This window comes from Oryzias latipes, chromosome 18, assembly GCF_002234675.1.
Source record: "Oryzias latipes chromosome 18, ASM223467v1".
Taxonomy (NCBI): Eukaryota; Metazoa; Chordata; class Actinopteri; order Beloniformes; family Adrianichthyidae; genus Oryzias; species Oryzias latipes.
Genome location: NC_019876.2, coordinates 7,874,373 through 7,901,162, shown reverse-complemented (window position 1 = coordinate 7,901,162; position 26,790 = coordinate 7,874,373). Strand labels below are relative to the sequence as shown.

At 41.4% G+C, this 26,790-nt stretch overlaps 1 protein-coding gene across 1 annotated transcript; it reads left to right on the top strand.

Annotated features, from left to right (window-relative positions):
- Nucleotides 1-786: 786 nt before the first annotated feature.
- LOC101163850 (urea transporter 2) lies at nt 787-26,181 on the top strand. The gene is made up of 9 exons (XM_020711553.1): nt 787-1,301; nt 1,620-1,809; nt 2,890-3,018; nt 3,362-3,551; nt 15,656-15,803; nt 21,988-22,122; nt 23,903-23,952; nt 24,955-25,138; nt 25,215-26,181. Exons 1-8 carry the CDS (start codon nt 1,175-1,177, stop codon nt 25,135-25,137), a joined length of 1,152 nt encoding a protein of 383 aa, XP_020567212.1. The 5' UTR covers nt 787-1,174; the 3' UTR covers nt 25,138; nt 25,215-26,181.
- Nucleotides 26,182-26,790: the final 609 nt, after the last annotated feature.

Here is a 26,790-nt window from a genome sequence, read left to right as displayed (position 1 = left end):
TTAAGTATGCAACGCTAACCTTGGTCTTCAGTATTTTGCATTATGTTTATAGATGAGCAGATGTGAAACTAAAAGAAAGAGTGGGAAAAAAAATCAGATACATGCCATGAAAAATATCAGCATTTCAGGAGGAAATGTACATGTGCTACTCTGATTTATCATTATCAGATAACTGCTGTTACCATTACCCTTACGGAATACAGGGTTATCAGGCTTACACGGTCACTAGAAAAATCCAATGACTTCAGAAATTACACAATTAACAGGTGTTTTGTGTGCATTTCAAATGCAACGCCACACATTTTAGGAGTGTTTTTAACCTGTTCTTGTGGCATTTTTCTGATGATGGAGGACACATATTAAGAAAATCCAGCTCGATATTGCATTTCTGAGTACCGGTATTTCTTTATTCCAATCACTGTGAATCAGGAGCAGGCGAAAAAAAATATAGTCTGAAAAAGATCGTATTTGTGACGCAGAAAATACGCTGGGTGCGCCACAAGCTTCCTTCTCCGCTCCATTCTGATGCATCCACTCGTAGACAAATGGATGCATGCATGTCTTTGTTTTGTGGCGCCAGCTGACATCTGGGTCAAAACTGCTAAGAGCTAAAAGCAGAGAGGTGTCAGCAACGGAGAGGGGAAGTGGGGGCGGGGTTTCTCTGCGCCAACAACTCAGAGGCCAATTTCTAATGAACTCCTGCTGCTCTGCAGAAACTAAGTCCTTTTTTTTTATTTGGGCTAAAAATGGCACAATCATGATTAAAACACCACTGGGAATGCTTGAAAAAATAGATCCAAAAACGAATGGAGTGGGACTTTAAGGTGAATCTGAAGGGCGCAATAAAAAGCAAGCAGGCAACCTAAATGGGACAAGAGCGGGGAGGAAATGAAGTGACGGGAAGTGGGAGCCCAATCGCCCCGTCCTTGACAACAGCTCACGGTGCTGAACTTTGTTCTCCAGCAAAGGAGGCAGCGAGTGAATACATCACCCAGCAGTTTATAAGTCACCCCATCGAACCTCAGAGGGAAGAGGAGGAGAACGGATGAGAAAAGACTGAGCTGAAGAGCAAAGCCAACAACAGAGTCAAGCACTTGAAGATTTCCCGGATAAACAGCTGTTTTTTGATAACTTGTCGTTGTGTTTGGAGTACGGAGGCCCTGCAGCTGCCGGCATGTGGATGGACTCTAAAGCAGAGATGGAGTGGGCCAGCAGGACTCGTGCCAGCTTCAGCCGGCGGGTGTCAAATGCTCTGCTGTTGTGCACTGGAGATATGGAGTATTTGGATAAGTTCATGCAGGGTAAATACACACATTATCCATTTTAACAGCCTGATTCTTTGGCTTTTAACAGCTACTGGGCTCATAAAGGCAGAAAGATTAAGTCTTTATCTTCGTTTAATGTTATTAATGAGCAAGTTGTTGTTTTTTTTGTTATTTTTTTTAACTGAAAACATCTGAAAGTGTGTTATTTAAATAATTATGAGTCCATGGCTCAAAAATGCTTTGCTGAATATTTAATTCAATGTAGTAATTAATCCAACGCCCGTCTTGATCATGACTGGAGGAGAGAAAAAACTTGGATTAAAGCATTTTGTTTTCTTTCTGCGTCCCCCCCAGATAAGTGGTTTGTGCTGCAGCTGGCTGTGTGGGGGCTGCGGGGGGTGAGCCGGGTGATTCTAGCCAACAACCCACTGAGTGGGGCCCTCATTCTGGCTGCCTTGTACTGGGACTCCCCCTGGCAGGGCCTGCTGGGAACTGTGGGGGTACTGGCCTCTACGCTCACAGCTGTCATCACAGGACAGGACAGGTGGAAAGATTTTACCCCCCCCCCTCCCCCCCAAAAATAAAATAAATCTAACATACATATTTATGATGGAAAAACTGTAGTTAACGGTAACCACTAGTTAGAATTGGATTAAGCTTTAACAGACAGCACTAAAAAGAAAGGAGGTCATTGCTAAAATGTATTCAGTAAATGTTTTTACATGTGAAAGGTAGCGAAATATTGCAGCAGCAGTTTTTAACGGAGCCCAGGCATTTTTATTTTTGACATTTTAAAGACATTATAGAGACTTTGGAGATTTTCTTATATGTGGTAAGATAACCATCTACCTGAAATGTATGCTTATAGACAAAGTAGCAAAAAAATGTGAATACAACTCTTAGTTTTGAGTTTAGCATGTCCGTTGTGAGAAGGATTTGTCTTTGTCTTAACTACAAAATTTCCCCTGTTATATTAATGTCAGAAATACGTCACTGGGTTATAGATATCACAGGGAGGCCCAGACTTGGGCCCACTTGTGGCTTCATGGTTAGACAGTAGAGTGATGGGATTCACCCGAGGACACACACTGGGTTTCCCATGCACCAGTCTTACACACAGCCAACGAGCCATCCAGCCGCAGCAAGAAAGCTGACTCTCAGCTCAAATAACTAATGTGGCAACGGTTCAAAAAATGAAAACGTCACTATGACACACAAAGAAAAGATTTTCTGCGTACTGGTAGACGGTATCATGCTCACGTTGCTGAATCGATCTTTAATATTTATATACTGTATGTGCCTGTAACCTCAGGACATGTTTTCACAGTAATCTAACAAGGGAAACAAAGAAAAGTCGGATTCAAAACAGATTTGTCACACGTCAAACCAAATGCTGTATAGATATATTTTTCTTTTTTAAAGTGTGCACAACTTTGCCTATAAGCACATGCTTCATTTGGACATTTATTCCATATTCTTGGAGAACTACAGCTGTTGTGGTTTGAAAAAAAAGTCAATAAAAACCTTCTTTATCTTTGGTTTTATGATAAACTTAAAATGATCTTTTACTGTGTTGAAAATAGAACCAAAATGATGAGGTGTCTGTTGTGCTGCTTGTGATTAGTGGTGAAGTAGCTGGAGGTCTGCATGGCTTCAACGGCATGTTGGTGTCCCTGCTGATGGGAGTGTTTAGCTCGGCTGGAGATTGGTACTGGTCGCTGCTGCTCCCCGCCTGCCTTGGATCAGCCACGTGGTGAGAGCCTTACACCCAGAAAGACATGCATAGAGCCCAGACTCCTCTCTCACGCTATATATGACTGTCCACTCATTTATTAAACATTTTGCAGTTTTTCTCTGTAATCTGTAAAAATGTTTCTTCCTGTGTCAACTTTCTTTACGGTGGCATTCTTGAGGCTACATTAAATGTAAATAAAAAAATCAAAATGAAGTTTAACAAAGTATTTTGCTTTTAAGTTGCCACCAAGTTTGCTTCCAACAATATTTTGGTTGTGTCCAGAGTTAATGTAGGGCAAAAAGGCTTCCATTTTTCTTAGTCTTCATGATCATGTGCGGCTTTTTTTTCTTTTTTCTTGCAGCATCTTTTTATACAGCGGACTCGCCACATTTTTGCAACACTGGGACTTGCCTGCCGCTGTGTTTCCCTTCAACACAGTCATTGTACTTTATCTGCTTTGTACGGGCCCAAACAATCCTTATTTTCCTCATTATCCCACCATACCCCCTGGAGAACGGGAGCACAACGGCACAGAGCTTGCAGCACTAACGGTGAGGGCTTTGATCATGAAAGGAAAGTTATATTCAGGTTCTCAAGACATTGGTTTGTATAAATGTAACACCTTTGCCTTTTTTTATGGTTCAGACGTGTTTTTTGGTAAGCCAAAAACATACACATAGTAGTAAAACAAAGGAATGTTTGAAAGTAAAAGACCATCATGTGTAATACATATAACATATATATTTTTGGCTGTTTCCTGCAGAAACCTCTGCAGGAGAGGAAAGAGATCTTGCTGCCTGCAGATTTCTGTAGTATATATCCCTTTAGTCCTGTGATTCGCTTTGAGATGTGTTCAAACGCCTGCAAAGTTGCACTGGAAAATGAGAAGATCTCACATCTTACAAAGTGTAGTGTGACTGTAATATATTTAAGACCTCCCTGAAGCCTTAGTTACATTCACCCATGCAGGGGTGGACCCATAAAGATGCTGTGGGTTCTTGGGTTGTCCGGGTCCGTGGAGGGTCGTGGACAGATGTGGCTGCATCTTAAGGAGAGCACAGGTGTGTCTTGCAGCGGTGGTTCATGCAGGCACCCTAAAGCAGGTCATGAAAATCGAATGTACGATTGCTGTGGGTGTGGAAGTATTCGTACAGAGAATGCAAGTTTCATGCACTGTAACCCTTGGGCTATCCTAGGCACTTTAACATTGGGAGATGGGTCATCTAGACCCACCAGTGCCCTGAACCTTTTTTCTTCAATGATTTGTGATCTTCACTGGTGTCCATGGATTACATGAAATCTTTCCACCTTTATCCACCTTTGTCATGGTAGGGAGAACACGTCAAAGTAAGGGTGGGGTCATCTAAGATAGCACAAGGGCTAGTCGTTAGTAAGGTGTGATCACTGGCTCCATACTGTGCACTGATGCTGCACGGAGGGGCGTGCACATTATGCGTACCTTTTTTGTAGGACACCAGAACACTCATCACACAAATTTCCTAAATTCTAACAGGCCGCCACGCAAGAAGAAGGCTCTTATCACAAGAACAGCACTCACAGGCTTCTTGTGCAGTCAGAAAAATTTGCACAACATGCCTGCAGCTAACCTACTTCACCCTTACTTTAGCCTTGTGTGTAAGTTTTTGCTATGACCTGACACTCACAGCATGCCAATAGAAAAATGTTCACTCCACAGGCTCACTGAGCGGTCTATGATCTTAATATTTTGTGCAGGACACCTGCGTTCCCCATAGCGGTCTGCCTATTTAATTCACGTCTAGCCCTAAGGGCAGGTGTGACAAAGGCTTGAAGTTCACCAGGACTTTTTTATGACCTTCATTCCAAACCAGTTGTTTTACATTCATTCTCTACATCTTTTTCAAGAAAAGTGCGGGTCTAACAATTTTTGTAGCACAAAAAGAATCTACTTAATTATACCATAATCAAACCAATCATAGAATTGATGAATGTGTGGTTTCATATACAGGTCTCTACCTGAGCATTGAATTGAGACTTGAAAGAGGTTCTGGTTAAGCTTCAAATGTTTGTGGAGCTTAGAGCAAATCAGCGGGAGAACTCCATCAGTATTCCATTCATGCTTCCAGAGAACATCAAAGACGGCTCAAACCAAGCACGTCTGTCTTCCTGAGTATTTGCTGAACAGCTTAATGCCACTGTGATGTCATGTCAGCCTCATCTTAAGAAGAAAACGTATACCTAGATATTACAAATGCCAGGGTAGTGGATAGTGAGCGCTTGAAAGTAGATAGTAGTTCTTACAAAAGTTACACAACATTTTTACATTTAACCTCAAAATTTAGCTGATTTACGGTAAATGTTTGTAAAGTTTAAAATAAACTGGTACCATGGTAAATTATTTCACAATATCAAGTTTTAAAATGTAAGACTAACACATGCATCACAATTTAATCACTGGATTACTGCAGTAACATTCTGCTTCACCATTAAAATGGATGAAGATAACATTTCATTAACAAATGGCAGTTTAGTAGTTCCAAAAATGCTTAATCCACAAGATTAAGCTGTCCCTGATAAGTAGAGGCACAGTAGCCTCAAAAAACACAGAAGAAACAGATAAAGAGCACAACTCACATCATCATCCACGTCTGACTCACTGGTTACTAGGCAACAATTCCTGCCGGACCATTTATTTAAATTCATACTCAGCAAGACAGTTTAAATTACATTAAGATTTCTCTGTAATTAATTCTTACTGGGAAGATGTATGTACAAGTTAAGGACTTTTATGCTGTTTTGTTTATTTTCTGGGAGGAAGAATTAATCAAATGCTTGCAATGTGCCTCAGAAACTGCACAAATTATTTTTTCCAGCAACTCATTCAAAGGAAATGAGCCGCTTCTCCGGAGACAACGGTCCAAACCGACCAGCTGCTGCACTCAGCTTCTGGTCCAACAAACCAGCTGGTATCTAAGTGCTGAAGGGATGCATTTTCATTGCCATGCTTTCAGTGAGGAAATGGACCAGAGAGAAACAGGAAGTGTCATGTGGAAGGTGTTAGAATGCTCAGTAAAGTGAAATTATGAACCCATATTTCTTTACGCTCTAAACCCATTTTTTGCATTTTTATTTAGTTCTAGTATTTTCATGTCCAAGAACATTGAGGTTTTATTATTATTTAGTTATTGTTTTTATTTACAGCAAATATTATTTTGTGGTTATTGTCTCTAAAATAAGTGTTTTTTTAAAGAAACACACAACTATTGCCTCATTCACCTCTGGATCTTTTTTTTGGCAGATATTTAACTTTTTTTTTTAAGAACAATGGAATTATTGGACCTACATATCATCAGCACAAGATAAAAAATCTTCAATTCCTCTTTGTTAAATGACCTTTTTAAGATGTTTCTATGACCGATGATCTGACATTTATGTGGACAGGATGCTGACATGCCATGGTAATTACCCAGCTGATTCGTCTCCCCCATTTTCTTTGACTAGTCAGACTCTTGCATTTTTATCTAAAAAGTGCACCAAATGTCAACCAATAAACATTCTAGTGTTTCATCCCCTGTTAATGTGGCATTTTTTCAAACATGCTGTTACTTTAGGCCTTAAGGCAGAAAAGCGTCATAATAATATACATTGCTTACCACTCATGTCGGGCAGATTTTTAGGTAAACTAAAACTATAGTGATTCTGTTCAGATGATGTAATTGAATTCAAAAACTAAAATGCTAAACACAGAGTTGACCTTCATTGACCTTTGAGCTGGCTGCACGACTTAGACTCGTGTTTTTGGATTGTGTAGTTTTCTGAACCGGATAATCACTACACTCACAGAAAAGTGAGATTAGACTCAGACTGAACTCTCAATGCTGCCAGGCGTGTTGAATATCAAGATTTGCACAAAATCTCATTATGAAACATCACAGCGCACGGCATGATGTGTTTCCCTGCATGAAATTACTTTTCACAAGTTTCCCCTCCACCAGAATGGGATTATTCTCTATATGTCTGTCTTTCTCTCTGTTCAATCATCTTGTTCCCACTTATCAGTAAATCTGTCACTTTATTCTCTAATGTTTCATAATTTACCTTTTTTTAACCTAACATTTCTTCGTCTTCACACTTTATAACTCAAATGGTACATTGAAATATTGGTGTTTTGTCAAAACTTACAGTTTGAAACAAAATAATCCACTATCAATCTTTTTTTTCACCCTTTATTTTGTATGCTTCTTTTTCATTTTTTCCCCTCTTTTATTCTCATACACTTTGTAAAGTTCTCTCAAGAGACTGAGACGTTTTCTTTCCATTTTCTTTTTTTTTTTTTTTTTTTTTTTTTTTTTTTTTTTAACTTGTCCTGTCCAACAGCTAGGCAGACAGATGAGAGCTGAGGGCCTCTTGGGTTGGACATATTTTACTTTAACAAGAGGGGTTATTAATCTTCAGACAAACCAAAGGTATGTCTGAATAAACCCCTTTTGTAATTGAGGCCAAACTTTATTAATTTCAAACATGTCTGAAAATCTTTGGTGTTGGACCGGACGGAAAAGGAAAGAGGGGAAGAAGAAAGAGGGACGTTAGAGAGAGGGGGGGTAGGGGGTGATAATAGGAGGGGAAGGGGGATAAGACCATGAAGCAGCATAAAGCAACAAGTTTACTGGTTGTTAATCATTATGGTAAGGTTCAAATGTAAAAAAAAAACAAAAAAAAAGGGCGGAGCCTGTCCACACACACACTCAAATGTTATAAACACACTTGTTAGTTGCAAAAATGTCCACCTGTCGACATGTACACAAAACAGATAGTGTTCACACGCATACTTATGCCTTAAAACCAACTAGTGTGAAATATTTCAGTCATTCAGTCTGTTGAGCTGACACCTGTGCTCAGGTGAGTGTTTATGTTCTTCTAAAATGGATGGTGGAACGTGAAAAGAAGGAGGGAGAGTGCCCAGCCATCCCCACCCCAAGACCCCCACCGCACCAGCAGCGGCAGCCGGACTCCCCCCAACACCACACGGGAACCGGCAGGGAACAACCGCCGCCCGGGCGACCAAGCCCGCCACCCAGGCCAGGGCCAGCAGGGCCGCCGCAAGGCCCCCAGAGCCAGAGAGCAGGGAGGCACGGAGGGAAAGAGGGCGCCGCCCCAGCCCAACCAGGAGAGCAGCCCCCCCGCCGCGCCGGGAGAACCCAACGCAGGGCCCCACCGGAGAAGGACGCCCACAGCCCCAGACGAGCACCCCACCACCACCCAGGAGTTCCGGGCATCCCCCCGCCCCAACCCCAGGTACGGGCCAGGACCCCCCAAGGGAGACCCACTCCGCACTCCAGGCAGCCATCCGCCCGGCCAACGGTTGGTCCAGGGAGGAGCGAGGCAGGGGCCCGCCGCCCCCGCCCAGGAGGGGGGAACCCCGGGGAAAAAAGAGGGCCCACAAGGGGTGTTGTAAATATGGCCCGACCAGGCTCGGCCACAGTTGGAAATTTGGCGGGGCCCAGCACTCAGGAGCAAGGACCAGAACCCACCCCCCAGGGACACGAACACCCCCGGCTCAGATGTAATGTGAACCCCCCCACCGCGCGGAGAGAGCACCGCCGGGCCCAGGAAGCCAGCACCCCGGGGACACAGCCGCCGTTGCAAAGGGGCCCGTACCCCCCACCAGGGAAGAGGCAGGGGACAGATGGTCCTAGGTCCCACCTTCCTTGCAAAATGTGTGTGCGTGTATGTGTGTTTGAGAGAGTGTGTGTGTGCATGTGTGTGTGTTTATGTTGGGATGTATATATTGAGGGGGGAGGGGTGTGTGTACTAAGGGGGGTGCGGTTAAAATTGGCGGGTAGGGCACTAAGGGGACGTCTCCTGATTACTCACAGTGACGTCCCCTCACCCTCCCCACCAAGGGGCCCTAAATGTCTAAGGTGCGGTTAAAATTGGCGGGTAGGGTGCTAGGAGGACATCCGCTGCTTGCTGGCAGTGATGTCCAAGCACCCCCCCTACCAAGGGCCCTACATGTCTAAGGTGCAAATAAAACCGAAAGAGGGGGGGCCCACTCCATACGGCAACCACAGGAGGGGGGTCACTGCCTAGTGACCCCCCCCCCCCAAGGCTCATCGCAGGCTAAGCCCCCCACCCCCTCACCCTATTATGAGGTTATATGAGGAAGGGGGTAAGTTGGGGACAGATGATAGACTGTCCCCCGGTGGTCAAACAGCCGTCCCCCGCCCCCCCCCCCCAGCAAGGGGGCCAGGCCCACCCAGCCCCGGGGCCCCACCCCCGGAGGCGCAGACACCCCAGGCCCAGCACCACCACCCCCACACAGAGAGAGGGGAGCCAGAAAGCGCCGGCCCCCCCCGGAGCAAGCCCAGGCCCCCACCCCCAAACGCCGGCCCTAGAAGAGCTCTGGTCAGGCCTCGACGGGACCGAGGCAGCCAACCGGCCGGGGAAACCGCCGATGGCCTCAGCGGAGACCCCGACCCGTCAACCCCCCCTGCCCCGTACCAATAGGGCCCCCCCCCTCCCCCAGAATGCCCCCCCACAGGACAGGGCCGACAAGACCCCCACCCCACCCCACCCCCAGACCCCGCAGCCGAAGCGGATGACACCCAGAGCGACCGGGGGCCCCAAGAGGGTTGTCCCGTCCCGCCCCAGAGCCAGGGAAGGGCCGATCCCAGCCCCAGGTGTAGACGGGAAGCCCATCCAGCGCCGCTGGGCCCCCCCCCCGAGCAGCGCCCCCCGCCAACCCCCCCCAGCACAGGCAAAGGGACCACCCCCCCAAGCCAAGCCAGACCACCACCCCACCCCCCCCACCACGCACCCCCACACCCAAGCCCAGAGGACCACGCAGCGCCCCAGGCCGCCCCACCCAGGCGCCGGACCCGACCCCCCGACCAACGGAGCCCCCACCACCCCCGGCCAGGCACCGGAGGCCCCGACCCCCACCCCGGCCCACGGCAGAAGGGCAAGGAGCAGCGACGACCATGCCCCCCCCACCCCCTAAGTCACGGAGTTAGCTATGGGAGACCAGAGAGACCGAATTCTTTCAAAGTTACTTGAACTTTGGGCTGACATTTTTTCCAAGCTGATATGATCAAGCAGCAGATTTCTGTGTTGACTTATATTTATATTTTTTTTGCTTTTCCAATTTATTAAAATAGTTTTTTTAGCAATGCAAAGAGTTATGAAAATGATAGAGCCTAATCCTCCTTCTACATCGATGGCACTCATGTCACCAAGCACACAAAGTGACGGTGAAGCTGTGATTGAAACCTTAAGCCAGACTGATAGATCGGCACATACCTGCTGCCAGAGAGCCTGGACAGGCGTGCAGAACCATAGTGCATGCATGTAATTGTCGGGTAGATTACTGTCACAGTGCTGACAAATGTCTGAGTTACTGAGACCCATCTTGAACATCCTCTGTCCAGTGTAGTAAATTCTGTGAAGAGTTTTGAAATGGATTAGCTGCAGATTTGGATTTTTTGTCATTTTAAAGGTGTTTAGACAAAGTTCTGACCAAAAACTTTCATCTGTGCTGATGCTCAAATCCGCATCCCATTTTGTTGTCGGAAGTGAAATATTGTTATCTAAATTACATAAAAGTTTGTATATTTTGGAGAGAGTTTTATTCATTGAGAAATTGATCAGAGTGGTAACTACATCTGGTAGCTTTAAATCGTTGTCTCTGTATTTAAACTTTTTAGTAATAATTGATTTAAGTTGCTGATATTCCAAGAAGTTATATATTCCATGTTTGTCTTGAAGTTCCTGGGGAGTTATGAATCTTCTATCAATAATTATGTGCTCTAGTTGTTTTATGCCCCCTGCTTGCCAAGCTGGGAAGTGGATAATTTTTTTGTTTATGAGGATGTCTGGGTTGTTCCAGATGGGTGTCATTTTGCACGGTTGAATTGATGATTTTGATATTTTGAGAAATTCCCACCAGGCTGTTAAAGTGGCATTTATATTAATACTTTTGAAACAATCCTGTTTTTTAACTATTTGACTAATAAATGGAAGATCTGACAGGTTGATCTTTCCACATAACGCCTGTTCCAAGTCTAACCATGAGTTGGTTTCTGGATTATTTTTTAACCATTTTAAGATGTATTGTAATCTATTTGCAAGAAAGTAATTGTGGAAGTTAGGTAATTCTAATCCTCCACAGCTTTTTGCAGATTTTAAAGTTTTTAGACTAATTCTTGCAGGTTTATTGTTCCATAGAAAGCTTGATATGGATGAGTCTAATGTTTTGAACCATTTTAATGGCGGTTGTGTGGGAATCATTGAGAAGAGATAATTAACTTTGGGTAAGATTTTCATTTTAACCGTGGCTACCTTGCCCATAAGGGACAAAGGCAGGTTGGTCCAGCGTGTTAGGTCGTCCTGTATGTTTTTCAGTAATGGGGTGTAGTTTAGCAGCACCAGTTCTGATATTTTGGGGGAAAAATAAATACCTAGATATTTTATATTGCCTGATTTAACTGGTATTGTGAGTCCTTGCTCCGCATTACTGTTCAGTGGTAATAAAACAGATTTATTCCAATTAATGGAATAGTCTGATATAGAAGAGAATTCATTAATGATTGTTGCCGTTTCATTTACAGAATGTATATTACTTAAAAACAGTAATATGTCATCTGCATAGAGACTAATTTTATGATGGCTGTGTTTGGTTTTAATTCCTTTAATACTCTCATTCTGTCTTATTGCTGCAGCTAGAGGCTCGATAAATATTGCAAAAAGCGAGGGGGAGAGTGGGCAACCCTGTCTAGTTCCTCTTCCAAGAAAAAACCTGTTGGAAGTCTGTTTATTAGTTCTAACTGATGCATTGGGGTTGTGATATAATATTTTGATCCAATTGATGAATGATTCTCCAAACCCAAACTTATGGAGGGCAGCAATGAGGAACTTCCAATTTACTCTATCAAAGGCTTTTTCAGCATCCAGTGATAGTATAGTCATTTCCTGGTTTTTGATGGTGGCAAAGTCTATTATGTTAACGAGTCTGCGGACATTGTCATCCGAGTGTCTGCCTTTGATGAATCCAGTTTGATCAAAGTCAATTATGTGAGGAGTGACTTTTTCTATTCTCTGTGCTAGTGCTTTGCAGATAATTTTTACATCTGCATTAATTAAAGAAATGGGGCGATAGCTTGAAGGACTCGTGGGGTCTTTGTCTGGTTTTAGAAGAAGGATAATGTTGGCAGAGTTCATGTTAGGTGGTAGAGATTGGCTTTCATTGATAAATTTTACCGTTTTATAAAACGTTGGTGCCAGTTGTTCCCAGAATTCCTTATAAAACTCTGCAGGAAAGCCGTCAGGCCCTGGTGCTTTACCATTAGGCATAAGTAACAGAGCTTCATGAAGCTCAGACAACGAGAGCGGAGAGTCTAAATTTGTGATTTGATCTTCGTTTAACTTGGGCAGGTTTATATTGTTGAGAAATGAGTTGATGCTTTGTTCTGATGGATTGATCTGTGGAGTGTATAAGTTTTGATAAAAGTCTTTAAACGCATTATTCATTTTTACCGGGTCATGGGTGACATTCCCTGTTTGGTCCATAATCGAAGTGATTGTTGATTTTTCTTTATTAATTTTAAGCTGATTAGCTAGAAATTTGCCAGATTTATTTGAGTTTTCATATCTTTCCAGTCGAAGCCTTTGTATCTGGAATTGTGTTTGTTTATTGATGATGTCATTTAACTGCAGTTTTAAATTTTTCAGGTCGCCCAGTATGTGTTCCTGTGCAGAAGCAGCATAAGCAGTCTCCAGAGTTTTTATTTTATTTCCTAATTCTAATAAATCTGCTTTCTCCTTGCGTTTTTTATGCGTTGAATAAGAGATGATTTTCCCTCTCATGACTGCTTTTGCTGCTTCCCAAAGAATACTTGGTGATATTTCAGAAGTATCGTTGAATTCTAAGAAGGTTGCCCACTCTTTTTTAAAGAATTCAATAAATTCCTGGTCTTTTAACAGAGACGTATTAAACCTCCAGGTTGAACCCGAGGGTCTGGGTACTTCCCTTGAAATAGTAACAGAAACTGGTGCATGGTCACTGATAATAATTGGATGAATGTTGGAACTTTTAATTTCTTTCAAAAGGGAGTTACTGACTAATAAATAATCTAAACGAGATTGTGAATGGTGAACTGGAGAAAAAAAGGTGAACCCCTTAGTGCTTGGATGACATGAGCGCCAAGCGTCGCAGAGACCCAGATCATTCATGTACTGCTTTAGAATACTTGCAGACTGCCATGTACGCTGGTTTGCTGCTGTGCTGAGTCTGTCAAGTTCAGGGTCCAAAACAAGGTTGACGTCTCCTCCTATAATGATTGTGGAGTCAGAGTGAACTGAGAGTGAGGTGAAGAATCTGTGAAAGAAGGAAGAGTCGTCAACATTCGGGCCATAGATGCTGGCGATGCAAAAGTCTTTATTCTGAATGGATATATTAATGATTACAAATCTGCCTTCTGGGTCAGTAACTGTATCCTTATGAGTAAATGTAACATTTTTATTAATCAAAACTGCAACCCCTCTTTGTTTGGAGTTGAAACTGGCAGAATACATAGCTGGATACTGGGAACAGCACAGGAGATGACCAGCTGATAATGATAAATGGGTCTCCTGCAGCAGAGCTATATCTGCTTTAAGATCATTCAGGTGATTTAACACTTTCAATCTCTTTGGCCCAGAACCAAGTCCACGCACATTCCAGCTAACGATGTTAAGACTGCTCATAGCTGTTCTAACCGGGAGAGTGCAAGGCTAAATAGTGCGTGTGCCCGTCCGTGTGCGCGTGCCCGCTGTGCGTACCTGCTACACTGACAAGCGCTATGCGTTGTGGGTGAACGTATCTTGGCTATGAGCTGCATGTTATGTGCGTCCTGTGTGAGCCTAAGTGAGGTTTTTGCAGTTTATCAACGTGTGTGTGCGGGATCGCGTGTGCATGCTCTTATGCACGCTAGTATGCGCGCGCGCCCGTTCCGTGCATAAATAAATACTCACCATGGTTGCGTTGACTTTACCTGATTCACATATGAGGACATGGGAAGGGGGGGGGACAAGAGAAAAGAGAGAGGGAAAGAGAAAGAACAAAAAACAAAAACAACGAAACAACAACAGAAACATGAATGTGAGAGAAAGAAAAAACACTTTTCCTGAGAGGTGTGGATTATTGATGATCCGATTATTTCCTAGTTAAATAAGTTTGCGGGTTTCTTCTGGGCAGCGCAGATGTCAGTGCGCCTCTGAAAGCCTTCAGCACAGCCAGGGTGTTACCTCTGGGTCCCGGAACAGCTTGCCATTCACAAAAAGTTTATCAACAGCAACCACCGCGCGTGCTCCAGCAGACAGGTGCTTCCTCCTCAGCGGGAAGAGGATTTTCCGACGGCGGAGGATCTCGCCTGGAAACTGATCATTCACGCTGTAATGTGTGTCTTTCAGCTCGCGCCCTCTGCTTTTTACCTGCATCTTTTGTTTATAATGTTCAAATTTAGCAACAATAGGACGGGGACGCTGATTGTCCGGCCTTTTTCCTCCGAGCCGGTGAACCCTGTGGAAGGAGATCTTCTGGACTTCTTCCTTGGGGAGTTTCAGGTGGACCTCTATAAAGGACTTAACAATGTTCTCCGGGACTTCCCCTGCCTCTTCTGGAATCCCTGCGAACACTAGATTGTCCCTCATGCTCCTCGCCTGAAGATCCAGGAGGGTTTCCTTGATGGATCGGTTTTCCTCAGAGAGACGGGCGGTGTCGTGGCCCAAGATCTTCACGGTCTCTCTGAGGGCCTGGTTCTCCGCTGCGAGCTCCTGCACCTGCTGTTGGCTGAACTCCAGAGACTCTCGCAGACCTTGGAATTCCTTATGGAGGATCTCCAGCAGATTTAAACGGCAATCAAGGCTGGAGAGCCTTTTATCAATTGAATCCAGGATATCACTCATGTTGCTGCCTGGGGAGGAGGCAGCCCCCGGGGAGTCTTCGGGACGGTTGCGTTTGGTGGACGGAGTGGCGGTGTTGGATTTCTTCATGAGGCAGGTATTGAAACACTCGTCGATGTAATTCTCCAGATCCTCCAGGTCCTCCAGGTCATCCAGGCTGGCAAATGCTTGACAAACTTTTTCAGATTTTTATTTTTTAAACTTTCTGGATTATTTAAATATGGCGGTGTAATTAAATAAATCAAAAATGTTTGTTCACAACTTACGCGCCGCCAAGTAAACTCACCACACTCCTCTCGTCGGCTCTCGCGATACTACAGCATCACGTGCTCCCCTCAGGTCTACAGTCTTGTTGTCTTGGTGTCCCTTGGTGTTTCTTTCCATTTTCAGTGTCTTGAACTTCTACCACTTTGCTCCCACAGCTGTGGTGGCACAATAATCCTTGAACAAACACAGTTACACCTACCAAATTGTGAGGCGACGATGTAATTATAACCCGTTTATGATTTGTAAATATTAGCATCAGTTGTGTACCCATCATGTTGCCATAGAAACTCTTCCTTGGTGACGGAAAAAGTATTTTTCCAATAGACTGACTGTAGGACAGCAGATGTGCCCCTCACCAAACGTACATTTTATATATCATTTTTTTTTTATATTGGAATTGGCCTTGAACTTAATTGACAACTTTTGACTTACAGATAGCTGAAATCTTCAAAAACTGTGTCTCTTTCTCCAGGTTCTTGGCGGAATCCCTCTTGGCGTGGGTCAGATTTTTGCCTGTGGGGCCCTTAAGCCTTCATTTCTCATCCTTGGCGCTGTAGTGCTTTATTCTCCTCTACTGGCGGTCCATGCTCTACTCGGATCAGCTGTTGGAATCCTGGCTGGTCAGTCTGAAACGAAGCACGTGTAAAGCTCAATAAAGGGACTCTGTTACTTGAGATTAAAAAAATGTTTTGAGAAGATATAAGTTCCCTAAAAGAGAGTAAAGTACCATCTGGTATTTACAGGTTTTTTCTGTACATAATTCCACAATTTTAATTTCTGTGCAAACCATGTGAATTAAGATCAAGTGTTGTTATTACTGAACATGTAATTGTTTACCGGTACATATAATTTGACTAAATACAATGAGATTTCAGCAGACCCACCCTTTTTTTTTTTTAAATGTAATGACCGATGAAAACAACTGATACAAAAATGATTACAATTATTACAGTTACGGGTTAAATAACAAATCACTACTGGTCTTTGCCTTTTAATAAATTGAAATACCAGGCATGAGATCATTTCCATGAAGCTTGAGCTTCCATGTAAACAAGCAGCATTCTTCGTCTTCTGGCTAATCCCATGACTGTTTATTTGTTTATTGAAAAATCAGTGACCTAAAAATTTAGGCCGGCACAAATACATTTATGGCTAACAAATTAATGATATATAAAAGGCAGTGAAAGTTTTTGGCTTTATGGCTTTTCAATTTATTAAGTATTTTACAGAATTTCTAAAAACACTTTTAAGTAAAGAAATACTCACATCGGTCTGTTAACTGTTTTCTGTTTGCAAGATGTAAGTGTGTTCCTCCGCATGTAATGAATTATGGTCTAATGGCTGATATTGTCCACATTTCACACACTGCTTTTCCTGTTGTATTGTGGGATAGATTAAGTGCACTCAATGTTGTTCTTTAACCCTTTAACACCAAAGCGTTCACCGGTGACAACAAAAATCAATGGCTTCCGAAGCGCCAATACCGGCACAAAGCGGATTTTCTCTAGATCATCTGGTCAACATTGATTACATTGGTTGCTTGTTGCCCTGTTTTTCAGCTGTTACTTTTACCTCTTTACAACCAAAGCTTTTGGCAGAAACATGACAAAACACATTCTTCACACTATTGTAACTCTTTGACTGTTTACGCAATGTCCTTAAAAAGAAGGAAAGAAGAAAAGCTTGCTGTTGATATCGATCCAAAGTTGCTTTTCTCTGCTTCAGAATTTGTTAGAATTACGTTAGTTATGTAAACGGTTGAAGAGTTACGGTAGTTCAAAGAGCGTCAACGTTGGAGCTAAAGATCTAGTATTGAAGGGCTAAACATTCGGACACTTAAGAAAACGTTGAACAACCTGCTTAAGGAATAGAGGCTAATTTTGTACACAGCCATTGTTTCCACAAAGTAGAAATGGAGTTTTTCACAGACGTAAAACTTCAGCCAAACAGTGTTACAGCCCATTAAATATTTAGTAACTGTTGCACCCCTACAAAATCACAGCTGTCAGTTTTATGCATTTACCCATGAGACTAAACAAAATAATGAAGCTTGTTAGAGTGTCAGCAAAAAAACAACTGAATAATGTAACTGTAGTCTTCCTGTGAGTGCCTGTAGCATAACTCAGTATCATAAATTTGTATCCTGTTTGACAGAAAATATCTATAATTTCTCAAACCATCGGTTAAAATGGTTAGATCGTCTGCTGCGGGGTAAATTTCAAATTACACACCATTTTTAAGGAGACACAGCCACACGAGGTTTATGATTCCCTCTGGCTACAGGGCTGAATGTCACCAACAGCTATAGAAATGTTATACTGTGGAAACCCACAGCACAAGCAGAGATGCACAGCAATTATCGGTTAAATGCAGAAACAGACTTAAAAAGACTTTTACATGCTCTGCTCGACTATTCAGAGAAATAATGAGAGAAAAGTCCAGTTTATCTGCTTCAATTTCAACACGTATGAAGTCCTAAAATACTATACTATGTGCGCAAATGTGGCTATGAGTCATCCAGTGGGGAAAAAAATCCTCTCCTGCTGAAAATGGTAGACACAATGCTGCTAATTATGGCAGACAGTGATGCAACAAAAGCAACAGTTTGGAAAGAAGATGGTCAGACCTGATTGAAAGCAGGAAGAAGTAGTCAGCGGGAGATTTGCTCTTGCATTAGTGTGAGCCGAATACTAACTGCTAATACTTTTTGCCCTATTTCCTTTTTAATACCTACTTTTATTGTTATTTTAATCCTTTAGTTTAAGCCAATTTAGGGCGCCGCCAGAGTTGCTGATATGTTTCACAAAAAAATAATGACGTTTTTATGGGTTTAAAATTTCTACTCTTTTAGTGTAAAACGTCCTTTAGAATGTCTCTCGCTACATTGCGATTCAACTTTAGCGGCCGTGCTGTTTCGCTGATTGAGTTTTGATGGGATATTTTTTTGTCCTCCACTAAACCTCATCCAAGTTGCTGTGACAGCGCAGTGACCCAGCAGCACATAAAACCAGGAAGTTTTATGTCTCCATTACCTCATCCATCCTTGTATACAGCTCTGTTGCTGCTGTTGTCCTTCGGTATTCTCAATCACCAGGCCAACAAATTTTCTTTGGCAGCCTGACAACACATGTTTCTTCTACCTAGAAATTGAGCGACATTTTATTGTTGGGAGTTGCCTCCATTGATCTTGTCTGTTGTCCTTCTAAGGCTTGTTACTCCCTTTTTTGGCCATAATTAGCAGTTAGCTTTCCTAACTCTTACCCTTAATAGGAAGTTGATGTTTAGTCCAGATCTATTAGTGGTCAGTTTATAGAACATAGAAAATATGTTGTAGAAAAAGGTAGAAAATTATCAAAAAAAACAACAAAAAGAAACCCAGAGCTTTCTAATTTAAACATTTATACATCAGAGGTGAAGAAATAACTCAACAAGTCTCAGACACTGAAGGGATTTTTCTAGATTTGCAGGAAAGATATGATGCAAATTTATCTTTACCAATTCAAATCCATTTGTAGCTATTCTACAAGTTCATACCAAAGGTTGAAGTTTGAAAATTCTTTGACAAATGTTACCTTACACTGAACAAATCGTAAAGAGGCAAACAAAACAGGACAAGCCAAGATATATTAGATAAAGAGACCATGAAATATTTTTATCATGAATACTTTTGGAAATTTCTACCAAAAACCATAACCCTCCAACACCAGAATAACACACGCTTTACATGATCAACGTTCATCAGCTGATTCTGATGAGGAGGAAAACAGCTTTTCATTTGGGCTTTACACTGAAGCGCAACAAATTACCAACGTTAAGTGTTAAAACTGCTTTAAGAATCCGCTGGAATTACCTTAATTGTGTAAAAGGATGAAGAATAAGGGGAAAGGTTGAAGAAAGGATTTTTGACACTGGAGGGTTAAAGTTGCATCAAAGCAAAAATAAATGTTTGGGCAAAGGAGGGTAAAAAAAGTTTTTATCCATAACATACTGCAATTATTGGACACCAAAGATTTTTGGCTACACTTGGAATTTAATAGAGGCTTCATGCCCTTTTATTTTAAGATAGATTATTAATAAAGAAGGTGATTTATTAAAGAACTTAGGATGAACTTGTATCCTCTAGATGTGAAAAAATGTAACACGTGAGAATAAATTACTGAAAGAGAAAAGACCCCATTTATGGCATTTTCTCATTAATACCCTTTTGTAGTGGGCCTTCAATGTGGATTCCTCCTCAAATAAATAGTTTTCCAAACTGAAAGTCATTCCATAAAGGATCTTAGTGATAATAAAGAAAATACACTATATAGGATAGAAAGTTCTTAACAAGTTTTTTTTTTTTTGTGTTTTTACTTTTGGCTTCTCCCTTCAGAAGTCGCTACAGCCAATCACACGACACTTTGCACATACGACTTGGTTTCAGTCTACGACCAATACCCCTCCTGACCCAACCCTCTGCATTTACCCGGACTTGAAACCACCACATGGAAACACTGGAAGTTGCCCCCATGTGGTGGCAGTAACTTACAGCACCTGGTGGTCCCAAACAGTCTCCCTACCATAGAATAAAGGGACTAAAAGGTCCCAACCCTGCTTAGTTTCTATGACCAGATGAGATTGGAAGGTGCTGATGGGATCCAGGGTGCATGGCTGTACCAAACTTAGAGTTAGCTTTAAGAAGAAACTATTTTGTTTTAGCAAAAAGTCGATATCCTTAGATCAGTTTATTTTCTTTTGTTAGGATAAAAAAAACAAAAACTACAAAAACCACTGGACAGGACTTGGTGATTGGAAAATAAATACTTTTTACTTAATGACAGTAAGATGTGTCTGCCAGTGATTAATATGAAACATGGTGGTAAGGCTCACACTCTGAGAGCAGAGAGAGACATGAAGTCTGCCTGGGACTGGCACAGCACAAGCCATATTTAGAGCCTTCACTCATAGCAGTGTGTATTATTCCCATGAGGGGTTTCCAGAAGAGAAGATCAGGGGCTGTATGTAGGCCAAAAGCCTTTCTACCTCCTGCTGCAGCCTTTTTGTAGAAGATTATTCAGAAAGGTTTCATGGTGGGATCACAAACAAGAGAGATGGCATAAAGAAACGGCTTTGTTTTCTTGTTTACTTCTGTTTGTGCTTGAAAAGCAAACAAAGGGGAAATATGTTTAGACAGGAAAAGAGAAAAAAATAGTGTAACAGAGCATCACGAATTAAAAATTGTCCTGATTTCCATGAAAGGGATGATATGATAAGGAATTAAAGTGCACCTTCCCTAATTAAATCAACGAAACAGGCTGTAAAAAAGGAGAAAAAACTCCTGTGGCAATTCTTATATGAAAGGGTTAGTGGGCGAGGAAGTGTGCGTTATTACTTTTTAACGTACGCCGTGGAAACCTGAACCGTGGAGGACGGTTGCTTCCGTGAAGTGCGTTAAAAAATAATAATGCACACTTTGTCGGCCACTAACCCCCTTATACCATGGTCACTTAGAAAAGCAATACATTTTAATAACCAGTTTTTAGTCCTTAATTCTTAGTCCGCGTCGCGCCGCACCACCGCAGCAGTCAAGATTCGGAGATTTAAAGCGATATATCTATGCTGATCTTTCCGATGGGTTGAATAAAGCATCAGTTCAGAGAGAAAGATCATCTCTTACCGCTTGTTTTTGTCCAGATGATGAAGCAAAAGGTTGTTTTAAAGAAGCCAGAAGATTTAAGCTAGCTGACGAAACTTCTTTTTTCACTGTGCGGTTATCAGGTTTTAATGCACACCCAGCAGCCAATCAGAATCGAGTATTCACCCGGACCATGGTATGAGTAGATTGTAATCTAATGTTGTTCACTAAAGAATTTAAAGAACTTCCCATCGTGAGATAAATAAAATCTTATCTTGTCTTAAAGACCCCTGATCGTTACGAAGGAGTCTTTCTGTCAAATTTATGGGGTTAATGCCTAAGTCACAAACAATAGCCCTTTCAGGTGGGCAAAAGCCATTTGCCGGCAAAAAATAATAATAATAATATCGCCAAATCTCTATGGAGCAAGCAGGTGGCCCATTTAAAATATCAAGGTCATAGGCTGCTTGGTTAGCCCATAGAACAAAAATGTTTACATTGTCTCATTTTATTCTATGGGTATGCTGCGGATGGCAGGTCATATTAAACACATACAATATATTACAGCATACGACATACTTTACAACATATATAGAGGAACAACAGTACGGTTCCATCCTGGTCATGAAACAGAGTACCAGCCCTCCTCCATGTACATGTCTCCTGTACAGAATGCGTGACTTTAGAATTGCAATTAAAAAAAAATGTTTTTTAAAAAGGCCAAAAATGAACATAAATGTAACTCCACTTTAGGAAAATCCTTTAAGAGAAAATAAATCCATTCCTGTTGCATTGGCCTTCATTATAGACATGATTTTAAAAGGAGTTATTATTTCTGACATCTTTGTTAGGCCAAACACAAATTTTGAGGGAGAGGAAAATTGGTTGCCACACCGATCAATCACATTCTCTCAGTGCTGTTACCAAGGAAAGCCAGGAAAGAACCGTTAATGTATTAATGTGTTAAGCAAGCGCTGAAAAAATCAATCTTTTTCTGCCAAACAAAACATTTTCCATATTTGGTCAAAAGCAGGATTTGCTGTCATGATAGCAGCTGGTAACTGTGATGGTGCAGTGCCCTCTTGTGGTGCACCACAGCTCTGCAGACTTTTTTTTTCCTGATCTGCCATAAGTACCTGTGACTCATTTTCATCAAACTCAGGCTTGTTTTGTTTTTGTTTTTTTCCCAGGTTTATCGGTGTCGGTGCGTCACCAGTCCCTGTACTCGGGTTTGTCTGGGTTCAATGGCGCTCTGGGCTGCATGGCTGTTGGCGGGCTCTTCTTCACCTTCAACTGGAGGACTCACCTCTTTGCCATCACTAGCGGTGACACAAATTCATAACCACATTGTGTCGGGGTTCTTCTCAGCAGCGAATAACTAAATCACTCCCAAATAAAATGACCAAGACTCCAAATTTCAAAATGGGATTTTATTGATCCCAAAACAATAATCAAATAATTAACTCAGCTGATTCTGGGAGAGCCTGTTGCCATCACTGCAACCAAGACTGCTCTTCCTCAACTGGGAAAGTTCACCCCTTAGAAAGCCTTAGCCCCTCCCACAGGCCAATTAACCAAACCATTCCTTAAAACCAATTCCTGGAAGATTCTTTAACATAACTCCAAAATTACAGATATTTAACAGAAAATAATCCGAACAATTGAAATACAGAAATAGATTTGAAACAAAAATTAGACAGAAAGGGGAACAAAGCAAAAAAAAGAAAAACAATTCCGACATGTGAAGTCACTTCCTGTTTCCTGTGGATATGAACGCTGATGTGTACAATGCTCTGATTTTGCTGTTGATTCTGTTAAAAACCAAGTGTGCACCTTTAGAATTAAACAAAATATGAAATGCTAGTGATTTGATTTGACTGTTCATGTGCTCGGTGAGACTAAACTCCTACTGGGCCCGGAAGAAAAGAGACAAAAACAAACGATTTAGGCTGGTGTTCAGGCGCTGTCCTGCAACCTGTGACGCCACTTCGTCACACACATGCTTAAGTTTGACTTTATGGGTCAAGTTTTAATGGATCAAAAAAGAGGACGGAAACATCACAGTATGTAATACAAAGCTGCTTTTTGTCATAAATGGAGCCAAACACGGCTGTTTTTCTGTGGAAAAACTCACAGCTGATTGACAGTCAGCTCTTGGATGAAAGGCCCGTTGTTTTTCTGAGTCTTGAGTAATCAAAAGGCCATCGTTCACACGTCACCAAGTCTTTCTGCTAAGCCAGTTGGAGCACTGAATCATGCAAACCCTTTAACGGAAAAAATAAAAAAGATTTCATAGATATTGATGTCCACTGAGCTGTTATAGACTCTGTAGTTTAAACTGTAACTAGAAATTCACCGGTTGAAATCAGTTGCCTCCTTTAAAAATTCTGCATGTTTTTATTCCGTCCTGCAGCAATCCTGGGGGGCCAGACTGTTATTTTGCAATTCGTCTTTCTCATTGCGCCTCCGCCATCTTCAACATAATGAACGGCACTCCCCAAAAAATGATGACATCACAACATCCAAACACAGAACAGGGCTGAAATGTCTTATGGGGCTCAAAAAGTATGTTTCAGAATCCACTGATGATACCAAAACCCACATGATGGGGATATCCAAATGAAATATTTGACACATTTTATTCTGGTTAATATTGACACAAACACAGAATCCATACATGCTATTAAAGAACCCACCTGCTAAGACGGCTGGCCTCTATGAAACTTTATAACAAAATCTTATATCAGTCTGTTAGAGAGCCTTTTGATTGCGTTTAAATTTTTTCCTTTGTCTGCTGGTTTGGTGGCTCGTCTGTTAAAGACAAAATCTGGCTCAATAACATAATTAAAGTCTATTCTAAAAAGACTGGTAGGTGGTTCAGAAAGCAAAAAACATTATTATAACACACAAACACGTCCTGTCCTCCAGTCTTTCAATGGTTCAGTCCAGCAGGCACAAATCTTTTATTTTTAGTGCTATAAACATTTCAAACATTTCCATACTGTTTAGCTGCAAGACCACAACTGTATTTGCAAGTTCAAGTAAATGGTGTTTACTTGAGGGATATTACCTAAAAAATGTGTTTTTGTTTGGTTTTTCTCGCAGCCTTCCTGTCTGCATATGCTGATATTGCTCTGAGCAACATGTTGGGAGCGGTAAGTACCCACCGTCTGTGGGTCAACACCTTTGTGGGATGGCTGGGTAATATTAGCATTATATTCATACAAAAACTAAACACAATTTGCCTACTTTTTACATTTTTGTCCTTTAACAAAAAACCCAAACTGCACAGACTATGATAAAATTGGACCTACCTTAAAAACTGAAGACTAAAAGCAAATTGTTCGGCAATTTAAAAAAAAAAAAAAAAGAAAGAAAAAAAATCTTGAAAAAAGGCGCCTCCCTCTTCTTCTTGGCTGGTACTTCAGTGCGGATTTTATGTAACTACTGCCACCTACTGGATTTTGTCAAGTATTACAATCTAATTGAAACAGCATATGCAATTTTAAACATAAGGCAAGATCATCCTTTATTTAACCATAACAAGAAAGGAAAGATTAGGACTGCACAGTAAATCACAAATTTATCTTTATCGCAATATCAAGCTGTGCAATATCGCAAAAGATGACAAATTTTGCTACAAATGATTACCTAAAATGTGCCAAAACAAGTAATTAACGAATTAAATTAATCCCTTTATGCATTTGACCAATCGGATGGATCCTTTCACGTTGTTGACTCAGTGGATCGAGTCCTCTTATGTTAGATGTTCACCTCCTATCTAGACCAGCGTCATTTGGAGTGTAATTTAAGTTATCTTAACTCTTATTTAAATTAAAGTCTTGCAGTAAAATGGAAACAATGTTTTTGATTGTTTTTTGTTCATGCATAGCAAGTTATATCGTAATCGCAATATTGATAACTAATATCGCAAATTGCAAGTTTTCCTCATATCGTGCAGCCCTAGAAGAGGTGAAAGGTGAGGTACCTCCCACTAAAAACCTAAATATACTAAAAGGTTCAATTCATTTTATCTTTATTATTTAAAAACATTGCTATGAACACATTTTTATATAATAATTTCAGGCAAAAAGCATTAAAGTATGATTTGGGATTGGATCTTTATCATTTATGAATCTCTTTCTTCTTCTGCCTAGTTGGGTCTTCCAGCATGCAGTTGGGCAGCAACTCTAACAGCCACACTCATGCTGCTGCTGTCTGGAAACTTAGCAACATACCGCATCCCCATTGGTCAAGTGAAAGCCCCTGAACACAACCTGCGCTCCCGCAGCCAATGGGAAGCCGGCAACACAGTGGATGGAGAGAGCACAGATGTGTAATGTGAGCACGCATCATGAAGGAGAGCTTTGAGTGAGGAGAATTGGAGCGCATTCATATTTTTTCTGCTCTTTTTCAGAGTCAGTCATCCATCAGGTTAGAGACTGGAAGCACTTCTTCAGCAATGTGTCGTAAACATATGAGAACTGGACTAAATGACCCTTAGGAAGTACCTGCTGGCTCCAAGACACCAAAATATTGTCAGAATAACAATTTTTTTCTCTGCTCCCTTTGTTCAGCACGTTCTTGTTATTCTCTTTATTATTAGGTTCTATAAATCTACCAATCAGATGCCTCAATTAAAGTAGGGTCTCACGTCGAACAATCAAAACATTCGATTGACAGGTTGTCCCGAGCACGCTTTCAGGGGCGTGGACTTCCATCAAGCTCACTCCTGAATGGTGAGAGTGGTTGTCATGGAAACAATGACTCAGACCATCGCTGCTTACTGACGTCACCTGGCTCCAAAATGACAGTGTCTATTGCAAAACAAATGGCGACTGAATTGACTTAATTTTGTTGGAGCCAGAAAAGTCATTTTCTATGGGTGACATCATACTCACTCAGTCCAGTTCTCATATACAGTCAATGGTTGTAAATGTTTGTGTAAAAAAAGAAAACAAAGTTAACTCATATTTTTATTATTAAACATCAACATTTTTGTTTCAACAAAATGCCACTTTAATTATCTGCCATCGCTCATCATGAAACAAAATGCATTAAAAAAAAAGCATTTTTAATCAAAAAAATGTTTTGACAAAAGCAAAGTTGATACAATGTCAAATAAAATATTTTAAAATTACAGTTTTATCATATAAAACAATTGTGGCTTTTATCATTAATTTGAACTGAAGCCATAGTGCAGAGCTTAGGCTGTACTTTCCTCAATGTAAACAGAAGTGACAGTTTTTTATATAAATGTACAGGGATCGGATGCATTAAAACAGTATGGTGGGCTTTGAAACACTATTGCTAAGTTGGGTGATAGAGATGTTAATGCTTTTTATTGTGTATAAAACAATAAAAGAAGAATTGATGAGTCACAATTTTTTCCACTCAGTGCTTCTTTTTCAGGATTTTAGGAACACTGACCAACCCTGTTTCCGAACTCTTCACCAAAACTCGCAAAAGTTTTTAACATGAAAGAAATACTTTTAAAAATGCCTCAAAACAAACAAAAACATCAGTCAGGTGTAGTGAAACCTATTTGCAATACATTTCTTCTAAGAATTTTATTCCCATCATGCATTTCTTTTTTCTGTTATTTTTCTCTAGTTTATCCCCACAGTTTTATCAATAAGCACCTCACAGATATTTGCTATCAAGCATAAAAAAGTGCCTTTAAAACAGTGATTGATCAAGCACGTTTAAAGAAAACTGTAAAAACTAATACCTGCTTTAAAAAGTGACCTTTTTAAGTTTAATTATAAAGGAAGAAACATTCAGAGTCCTACATGCGTGGAGTTGGATGTTGGATTGTGAGTGTTGTGCTTTGTTTGTGTGAGGTTGTGATCCACCCTATGCTTCATCAGTGTTCTGATCGAAGGGAAAATGACATCTGTTTTCACATGTAAAGCCTTAGTCACTTGTTTTTGGGCCGTCTGGGTCGGTGGAGGGTCGTAGAGGGGCGTGGCTGGATCTTAAAGGTAATGTTA